The sequence below is a fragment of the Cherax quadricarinatus genome, chromosome 39 (assembly GCF_038502225.1).
Source record: "Cherax quadricarinatus isolate ZL_2023a chromosome 39, ASM3850222v1, whole genome shotgun sequence".
Classification (NCBI taxonomy): domain Eukaryota; kingdom Metazoa; phylum Arthropoda; class Malacostraca; order Decapoda; family Parastacidae; genus Cherax; species Cherax quadricarinatus.
In genome coordinates, this window is record NC_091330.1 from 17,286,234 (window position 1) to 17,297,498 (window position 11,265).

The 11,265-nt window shown below is 37.1% G+C and overlaps 1 protein-coding gene across 3 annotated transcripts in view; it reads right to left on the bottom strand.

Annotated features, from left to right (window-relative positions):
* Positions 1–11,265, bottom strand: part of LOC128686217 (fumarate hydratase, mitochondrial) — a 31,723-nt gene extending 20,458 nt beyond the window's left edge. The window contains exons 1-4 of one of the 3 annotated variants that reach the window (XM_070092462.1): positions 11,040–11,265; positions 8,698–8,730; positions 4,883–5,017; positions 2,622–2,786 (exon numbers count right to left, since the gene is read on the bottom strand). In XM_070092462.1, the coding sequence (XP_069948563.1) occupies positions 2,622–2,786; positions 4,883–5,017; positions 8,698–8,730; positions 11,040–11,135 (429 nt within the window). In that variant the 5' untranslated portion in view covers positions 11,136–11,265. The remainder of the gene's footprint in view (positions 1–2,621; positions 2,787–4,882; positions 5,018–8,697; positions 8,731–11,039) is intronic. The other 2 variants (XM_070092461.1, XM_070092463.1) reach the window with 2 other exon arrangements.

Consider the following 11,265-nt stretch of genomic DNA (forward strand, 5'->3'; position numbering starts at 1 on the left):
CTGAAAACATTCACTTCTTCCATACTCCCTCCCTCCAATGTGATATCCAATTTTTTTTTTATCTAAATCATTTGATACCCTCATCACCTTACTCTTATCTATGTTCACTTTCAACTTTCTACCTTTACACACCCTCCCAAACTCCTCCACTACCCATTGCAACTTTTCTTTAGAATCACCCAAAACCACAGCATCATCATTAAAAAGTAACTGTGTCAACTCCCATTTTGTATTTGATTCCCCATAATTTAATCCCACCCCTCTCCCCAACACCCTAGCATTTACTTCTTTTACAACCCCATCTATAAATATGTTAAACAACCATGGTGACATTACACATCCCTGTCTAAGACCTACTTTTACTGGGAAGTAATCTCCCTCTCTCCTACACACCCTAACCTGAGCCTCACTATCCTCATAAAAACTCTTTACAGCATTTAGTAACTTACTACCTATTCCATACACTTGCAACATCTGCCACATTGCTCCCCGATCCACTCTATCATATGCCTTTTCAAATTCCATAAATGCAATGGAAACTTCCCTACCTTTATCTAAATACTGTTCACATATATGATTCAATGTAAACACTTGATCTACACATCCCCTACCCATTCTAAAGCCTCACTGCTCATCTGCAATCCTACTCTCTGTCTTACCTCTAATTCTTTCAATAATAACCCTACCATACACTTTACCTGGTATACTCAGTAAACTTATTCCCCTATAATTTTTACAATCTCTTTTGTCCCCCTTCCCTTTATATAAAGGAACTATACATGCTCTCTGCCAATCCCTAGGTACCTTCCCCTCTTTCATACATTTATTAAACAAAAATACCAACCACTCCAACACTATATCCCCCCCCTGCTTTTAACATTTCTGTCATGATCCCATCAGTTCCAGCTGCTTTACCCCCTTTCATTCTACGTAATGCCTCACGCACCTCCCCCACACTCACATCCTGCTCTTCTTCACTCCTAAAAGATGTTATACCTCCCTGGCCAGTGCATGAAATTACTGCCTCCCTTTCTTCATCGATATTTAAAAGTTCCTCAAAATATTCCTGCCATCTACCCAATACCTCCAGCTCCCCATCTACTAACTCCAGTACTCTCTTTTTAACTGACAAATCCAACCATTACCTAGGCTTTCTTAATTTGTTTATCTCACTCCAAATTTTTCTCTTATTCTCATCAAAATTTCTTGACATTGCCTCTCCCACTCTATCATTTGCTCTCCTTTTGCACTCTCTCACCACTCTCTTCACCTTTCTTTTACTCTCCATATACTCTGCCCTTCTTATATCACTTCTGCTTTGTAAAAACCTCTCATAAGCTACCTTTTTCTCTTTTATCACACCCTTTACCTCATCATTCCACCAATCACTCCTCTTTCCTCCTGCACCCACCCTCCTATAGCCACAAAGTTCTGCCCCACATTCTAATACTGCATTTTTAAAACTATCCCATCCCTCTTCAACCCCTTCCCCGCCACCCTACTACCCTTACTTTCACTAGCCCACCTTTCTCCCAATAGCTGCTTATATCTCACCCTAACTTCCTCCTCTTTAAGATTATAAACTTTCACCTCTCTCTTACTTGCTGTTGCCATTTTCCTTTTGCCCCATCTACCTCTTACTCTAACTGTAGCTACAACTAAATAATGATCCGATATATCTGTTGCCCCTCTATAAACATGTACATCCTGAAGCCTACCCATCAACCTTTTATCCACCAATACATAATCTAACAAACTACTTTCATTACGTGCTATATCATATCTTGTATACTTATTTATCCTCTTTTTCATAAAATATGTATTACTTATTACCAAACCTCTTTCTACACATAGTTCAATTAAAGGCTCCCCATTTTCATTTACCCCTGGCACCCCAAATTTACCTACTACTCCCTCTACAACATTTTTACCCACTTTAGCATTGAGATCCCCAACCACAAGTACTCTCTCACTTGGTTCAAAACTCCCCATGCACTCACTCAACATTTCCCAAAATCTCTCTCTCTCCTCTACACTTCTCTCTTCTCCAGGTGCATAAACACTTACTATAACCCACTTTTCACATCCAACCCTTATTTTACTCCACATAATCCTTGAATTTATATTTATATTCCTTCTTTTCCTGCCATAACTTATCCTTCAACATTATTGCTACTCCTTCCTTAGCTCTAACTCTATTAGAAACCCCTGACCTAATCCCATTTATTTCTCCCCACTGAAACTCTCCTACCCCCTTCAGCTTTGTTTCACTTAGAGCCAGGACATCCAGCTTCTTTTCATTCATAACATCCACAATCATCTGTCATTCGCACTACTTTCACGCACATTCAAACATCCCACTTTGAGGGTTTTCTACTCTTTCTTCTTAGTAAGTTATATGGGAAAAAGGGTTACTAGCCCATTGCTCCCAGCATTTTAGTTGACTTTTACAACATGCATGGCTTACAGAGGAAAGATTCTTATTCCACTTCCCCATGAATATGAAAGGAAAAGTAATAAGAACAAGAACTATTAAGATGTGTAGTGTGAATAAGCTTAAAAATTATTAAAAAGAGCAAAATATATTTACCCAGATACGTAAGTAAACAGGGGTGACTAACCGTCTGCCAGATGACCAGTGGGAAGTGCTCTTGATACAGATCACCACTGATTACTTCATCTGCAGCCTTGCAAATGGCATCCGCAATAGTTGCATCAAGACCATACTCTTTGTTCACTTCTGCAGCAGCCTTTTTCAATACTCCAAAGGCCTTGATCACTGGTAACTGTTATGAAACAATAATTATGTGTTGCATGTTTCAATTTCTTGTAACACCATCAACATACACGTGTATAATCTTACGAATACAATACTCCTATTAACTACAAGATTAACGATGGGCAATACAAAATACACTCAGAACTCTTCGTATCAAAATTCTCAACATAAAATTTTTATTATCTAAAGTGAAAATGCTATTTGCAACATTATGGTAAACTATTAAGCAAAATTGTAGTATGTACATTGGAACCCCGGATTTCGTCCTTAATCTGTTCCAGGTGGTCAGTCTAAATACAAAATGGACGAAAACCAAAGCAATATTTCCCATAAGAAATAATGTAAATACAATTAATCCGTTCCAGACACCCAAAAATATTAACAAAAAAATAAATTTTTTAAAGAATAACTTTAGTTTAACATACAGAAAACAATGAGAAAGAAATATAAATGACTAATGAAATATATGAACATTTAACAGCACACTTACCTTTATTGAAGACTTGTTGGGGTATGGATAATGAGGAGGGGAGAGGAAGGAGCAGAGGTTATTGTTTGGAAGGGAAATCCCCTTCCCTAAGGATCAGGTATCAAAACCCTATCTGGGGTTACTTCCCTTCTTTGTCTTTTACTGGCAGTGGACCCCTGCCGCACTAAAAATCTGTCCAGAGAGCTCTGTTTCTGGCATCTCTTTAAGATTTGCCTAAAATGGGACAAGGTATTGTCACTGAACATGTTGTAGATGCAGTTTGTATCAGCTTGGTCAGGCTGATATTTTTCCACAAAAGTTTGCACCTCATTCCACTTTGCACAAATGTCCTTAATTGCTGAAGAAGGCACCTTCTTCCCTCTCTCTTCCTCCTCCTCTGAAGCAACTGGACTTGCCATACAGGCGAGCTTGGCCACATGTACACCACTTTCATATTTTTCTACAATCTCTTTCTTGAATTCTATCGTGTTTCTCACCTTCTTTACCAAAGGGCTGGCACTAGGAACTTTCTTTGGGCCCATGGTAGCTTATTTCGCAGGTGCACTTAATAAACAAGCACAAAAAACAATGAATTATTACGAAATGTTTCGGATGAATGCTCACTCAACCAATGATAGAGCCAGACTGAGACACGTACGCATGAGTGGCGGCGTCCTGGGCAGGTGGACGTGGCTGATATGGACGATTTCCGGGACAAGGTACGAAATCTGGAGCAAAATTTCACTGAAAAAGAGTGGTCAAAGTCCAAATCATACAATATCCAGTGCGGACGACATCCAGGGTTCCATTGTACTGAAGTCGAAAAAACTATGCACCATAAGACAAGGTTTACAATTTGATCCTGCATGATTACTTAACTTACAAGTTTATTATGCTCTTCAAAATATTGTATTAAGGCTTTAAGGTGGCCAAGAAAAACCCCATGGATCAGCCACATCCATCAAGAAATTGCTGTGCTATAGAATTCAGGTGGTGAAAGGTACTTTTAAACAATTATACAATAGTTTAGTAAGTTTACTATACCATTAGATGAATATATTCACTAATTATTACTGAACTACATGTACTGTATAATATACTTGAATAGTGCCTAAATATGCAGGGGACATGCAGATGTAGTATTGTATCATGTATTTTGAAGAGGTACAAAATTTGATGAAAACCAACATACTGTATTTCTAAAATTATCACTCAAACTACAATAAACTGGTACTTGTGGTTATATTTTAGTACTTTATACTACTGTACGTATATGCAGATATTATATCAGTAAAATTACTTTGTAAAAAAAAAAAAAAATCCTTTTAGCTGAACTTTGACAAGCTTGTAAATAACCCCCAGCTGTGCTGGGGGTTATTTCTTTAACCTGAATAATTGCTATTCCAAAAGGTCCTCTAATCCAGGTACTTTATATTAGTACAGGGAGTTTTGACTTTGCAGGATTAATATTGAATTCTCATTTTGTAATTTGCATATACATAGTGCAATACAGTATTGTATATTCTTGTAGTTAAAGTAAAATCTTGAATATATGTCCAATTTAAGCAAATAGTGTAATATAAATTATAATAATATATACTAAACATGAATAACAAACAAAAATGGATACTAACTGGCATACGTTCAGTTTCTCCACCAATTGGGAAGTTTATAACAGAGCGAACTGTCTGAGCACCATAATATTTGTTGTTTGGAACTTCCAACTCACCAAAAGTGTCGGATTCCTTCCTAACTGGCACTTTACTTGTCTGAAAATTATTAAGACATTTATCACACCTTTATTTGATCATAGAAAATCTATCAATTAACTGATATTAAGGAACAAGAAATTGGTCGCCATGAAACAAAAGTGTTACCAACATACTGTAACCTCCATTGAGCAGATAAAAATCACAAGTCATTAAATAATATTAAGTACCTTGATGATTTGCAAATCTTCATTAATGAGTAATAATGAGTTAATGTAGAAATGTTACTAAGAGGATATCTTCTAAAACTGCCTTGGTTACAATGACCTTGGGAAGCTCAGGTCTTAGGTTTTCTCCTGCTTAATGAGGATATCATATAACTTTCCCCAGGAAATTAATTTTCCCATAATTGGTGTAACAGATAGTAAATAAGTTTTCGTTAATTAGTATAAGAGTACGTAAACCAATTTTTCATAAGTATTAAACAGAGAAAAACAGATATGTACTGGTACTGTAATAAGAAACCAGTGTTTGATTACACTTACTACATAACAAACCCCTTAAGTTTGTGCTAAATAGTGTATTCACTAACACAAACCTCTATTTTCTATGAAGGAAATTCTAACTGAAGTACAGTAGACCATCAGTTAACATACAATCTGCTAATACTTTCACATTTACACAGTTGCAAAATTGTGATATATTTCTGTGAACACGCCTTGTTAATCGGTTTACATGGCAGAATGCATGCAAGAAAAATGTGACATGTGTCAGATTCTTTTCCCTTAAACTCACAGTAAGGGTACGGGCAAGTCTCACAGGAAAGGCCTATTTAACCCTTTGACTGTCGCAACCCCCAATCCTGAGGTGTCTCCTGGTGTCGCAAAATTTCAAAAAAAAAAAAAAAATTATTTTTTCTTATGAAATGATAGAGAATCTTTTCCCGATTGTAATGACACCAAAAAAAACGAAATTTGATGGAAAACTGACGGAATTATGCTCTCGCGAAGTTAGCGACCTCGGCAATATTTACAAATCGGCAATTTCGCCCACTTTGAGCCCTATTTTCGGCTAATTCCATTGTCCCAGTCGACCAAACTCATAGCTATTTCTTTAGAACTCCATTTTTTCTATTGATTGAGTACAAGAAACTGCCCATTTACCGATTTCAACTACCCAATAATGTGGTCAGAAATTTGCAATTTGGCCAATTTCATGAAAATTAAAAAATATGACAATTTCAAAATAAGGTCCAGAATGAACAATGCAGACATTCCTGGCTCTAAAATAACATTTTCTTTGTTCATCAGTCATGTCTCCAGGCCCCTCTGATATTACTCTTGCTTTCTATTTTGAATTTTTATTCAAACAAAAAATAGAAGACTTACTATTATGCAGACTACTGCAATACTGTAATAATTGTATAAATAACATCAACCCATTCATGACTGCATATTAGAATGGCTAGTTGGACATTTATTGGACAATGACATCATTTGTTTACTTTTGAACATTGGCAAAAATTAAACATTTCCCCTACTTTGAGATCCATTTCCAGGTTCTTTTTATAGTACAATCAATCAAAATGACCTCTGCTTCTATATGTTTTCCATTCTATCAAATGAGACCAAGAAAATGAGAATACAACCATAAATACTATACGAAAATAGACCACAAAGTCGGCATTTTAATTAAAAAAAATGGTCGGAGTTTTTTTTTTATTATTATGCACTGCGTGCTCCAGGATTTTTTTTATATGGTGCACACTGACCACACAGACCCATTCTCTCACATGTGGGCCTACCAGCTTTCTCCTGTTTGATTTGAAGCCGCTAGAATTTATGAGAATATATAAGTCAAACACGGTACCTCGTAAGACATATATACGGCCGCGACAGTCAAAGGGTTAATGTATACACCTCCCTCACCTCAGTGCTCTGTTCATATGCATCCAATACCTTATCTCTACCACACACCTCCACCATACCACTTGCCTCCACTCATTCCCAGCTGCACACCCAGAAACCTTCACACACACAATTCCCCCACAGCCACAGGTCTTCATCCACACTATCCCAACCAGCAACCTCCACCCACAACTCCCCCATACAATTACCCACCACCAAAGCCAAATGCCTACACTTACAACATTCCTCCATTGCCACATTACCCCACTACCTCAAAACCACACCTTGCCCAGCCCCACGTCCTCACCCACACTATTTTCCCATGACCACACACCCACACCTTACTCAACCTTTTACCCGAACACACCATCCACACACCTAATCATTTAGCCACCTACCACCCTCATTACCACCCAAACAACCAACAGCACTCACCCAGCCATTCACCCATCCTCCACACCACTACCCACTTCCGCCCAAACTGGGCCACCAACACTGCCAACCATGCCATTATCACCATCACACCGTCTTGTTGCTTCCAGCCTCCACCTCTCCACCTCCTAAAACCAGTATCCATCTCCTACCCTCACCCCTGCACTGTTAAGTCTCCACCTTCCATGCCAGCAGTTCCCCAATTCCACCTTCCCCAGTAACTCACCTCCACACCCCAGCCCCCACACCCCAATCACTGTAAAACCCCCATACAATTGCAACAAGTGGAACAACCAAACAATATGACACCTCCATCTGCTAGCAGGGATGTGGATATGGGATTTTTTGACTGATGCACATTACTACATTGACCTACAATTACATTATCATTGTTATTTACAATTTCAAGACCTAAACAAAATTAGGGTGGCTTTTTTTGAGGGGGTTAAGGAACATTACCCTATTTTCCCCCCTTATGTTCTGTTAATTTTACACAATTTTTTGAATACCCCTTATTTTCATGAAAGTAGCTACCATGTTAACTGATGATCAACTGTACAATAATCCCTTGATTTAACAGACTAAAAGAGGTAAGCAGGTGGCCAGAAATGACAAAAGTGATGGACAGAGATGAAATTGTTTAGCCATGGTCATAATGATTGACCACAACTGGCCCAGCAGATTTTCTTCCATATTTCCAAAGCCCATTAAATCAAGGGCTTACTGTAATACTATATGTAAATAGTAGTTCTGTAATTGTCAACCCTTGAAAAACCTTACAAGTTACACTTTCATGTTGTGAAAAGCTTCCAGCTCTTGTTTTGACTTGACAGGATTTATACAGTCTTATAATGACAGGAATAAATGATGTACCTGTTAATCATACCCTTCTCAGTCCTATTCAGCCATTAAAGCCAAGTAAAGATATAATAATTTTAAAAGAAACTTCTGACAACATTTTGATCTGTCCTGGACCAGAATGGTCCAGGACAGATGTGTGGATCATTATCAAGTCCTGGACCATTATGGTCCAGGACTTGATAATGATCCACAGACTGAAATATCATCTAAAAATTCAGGTCCAATTTGTGAGTTTAATGTGTATGTTATCAACAAAAAATTATTACTGTTACAAAACATACATGCTGTAAATGTACCTACCACATGTATTAAAAATGATAGTGAAGGAAAACTATTAAAAAGTGTCAAAAATATAGCAGTATAGGAAGTGAAAAGTATTAGTGTGAGAAATCAAAAATTTACTTATCTACACTGGAAACACTAATGTAATGAAAATTCAATGAAAAAAAAAGTGTAGGTTTTGTACAAGAATATGAAAACTCATTATATGTGCAAATACAATTTCTCAGGCAACAAAAAATAATTATTATAAACTCTTACCTTCTGATATTTGGCTTTCCCTACTTTTGTTTTCTGGTAAAAAAATGGAATACATTATAAAAAATTTCAGCAATACAGTACATTATAAAGCATTGTGTGTTAGTATCGCATGTTAAGGAGTTGCAGTAGTACTTTGTATGAGAATACTATGTACAGTAGATACAAAGGAGTTAGGAAATGCAATATAAAAAGGAATACCAAATATAGCATTAATAATATGGGATAAATGTTTTAATTACAGTATATAGGTTAGACTAGCACTACAGTGGTACCTCGGGTTACAAACAGATCAAAACTCGAACAATTATGTAAGTGTATTTATATAAGTGCTTTTGTAAGTGTATTTTTGGGGGTGTGAAATGGATTAATCTAATTTACATTATTCCTTATGGGAACAAATTCGTTCGGTATCGGCACCCGAACAGCCTTCTCGAACGGAATAAATTCATATCCCGAGGTACCACTGTATTTGCATTAATTAAAATATGTCAACAGGAAACATAAATACTGCATAAATATTGCAATAAGTATTGCATGAAAAAAAATTGTAGTGCAAGTCAGAATTTATTAAGGAATATCACACAGTTCAGCAAGTAATTACAGAAGGTAATAAAAGAGTAACACTATACAGCAGGGACACCCAACCTACAGTCTTTTAATGATTACTTCTGCCCTCGATGACTTATATGAACAAAATCAGGCTACCACTGTTAGGTAAAAGGACATAAGTGCAACTAATGTGACATTTTATTGTGGCAACATTGCTATAATAAAATGTCGCATTAATTGCACTTGTATCCTTTTACCTAACATATTGTTGGTAATTCTACCAACATTATTACAAACTACCACTGACTTGTAAGAATTGTGTTATAGGACAGTATGATATACATGGAATGTCATTGTCATAACCAGTCAGACATCCAGTGGAGCAGCCACCAGGGAAGGGACTAAGGGGGTTAAAGTCTGCAAATGTAAATACAGTAATTTATTTCCAAATCAATGGCTAATTTTCACTGAATTAAACTGACCAGTGACTATGAAAGCATGATAGTTTAAGAAATTTCACATACATACTGAAAAACAAGTAAATGACTACGTAATATCAATTTGAGAGAGAACTACAGTGGACCCCCGGTTAACGAACTTTTTTCATTCCAGTAGTATGTTCAGGTGCCAGTTCTGACCGAATTTTTTCCCATAAGGAATATTGTGAAGTAGATTAGTCCATTTCAGACCCCCAAACATACACGTACAAACGCACTTACATAAATACACTTACATAATTGGTCGCATTTGGAGGTGATCGTTAAGCGGGGGTCCACTGTATTAATATTCATGGCATTAACAATAAACCCTTACATATACATTTCCTGGGGGTATGGGAGGCAATCAGGTTTGATCCAAGAAAAGGTTGGATAGGTCCAAGTCACAGAATCAAGAGCCCCTCACCAGCATGAGGGCATTGTCACTGAAAGGTTATGTTCCCTTAGAAAACGAATGCATATATCCCTTCAAGAGAGGTGCTTTATGAAAACAAAGGTATATAACCCTTCAGGAAAGATGCTTTTAGAAAACAATGGGAAAAGTGAAGACTGCTCCTTGGCAGATTTTGGTGATTAAATATATAGTAGTCTGAACTGTACAATATCAAGTTGGTGTTTTATATTTAAGATATTTTGTTAAGGAAAAAATATAACCTAGCTTAATGAACCCACCAAACCCAACCTAAAATAACCTAATGTAACTTAACTTTACTTGGCCATACATCTTTGATTACACTGATGTGACTGGTCAGGCAGTAATACTAAACTCTGAATGGACCTGACATGAAGCTCCTGCCCTTCCGCCCCCCCCCCCCTTAAAAAAATATCACTAATATCTCACAAAATAACAGTTAGTCAAAGGAATGTTTATTCCATGGAGTAAGTTTACTTAGACACAGGTACACATAAGTACAATTATAATAGTGTAAATTACCTAGGATAACTAAAAAAAAGTAGAATTGACTATTTCCACTGGGGTCCTTGTAATACTATCTTATTATTTAAACCTACATTATTTACTATCATTTAAACTCATATTATTATTCAAAGTGTAAATAGCCTGAACGTATCAAATATATAAAATAATATCTGATCTATGCCAAGGCTCATCCTTCAATTGTAACCAAAAAAGGCACATAGTATAATCTTTTACGGGTGTGCCATTAGAAAATAAATTTATGCACTTTATTTATAGCTGAGGAAGCGGCTACCGGTTGGTGACCTGCAGACAACTATCATCAGTTCCACTGCTACTACAACAGTGATACTGGTGTATATGTTAGTAGTGAAGGTTACCATGGCAGAAGAAGTGGTTAGTGCAGCTGTGTGGGCTGGCAAGGCGCCCCTCACAGTGGTTGCCAGGCGAGACGACGACACCCGTAGCGCTGCCATCACTAGTCTTCTTTTTGACCTTAAGACTTCTTCTTCTAGTAGTTGTTAGGAGGTTTAAGGGCCACCAAAGCTACACGTTGTTGAGCCCTGACTACTGGGGAAATATCCCCTTAATAACTTCACAACAGCA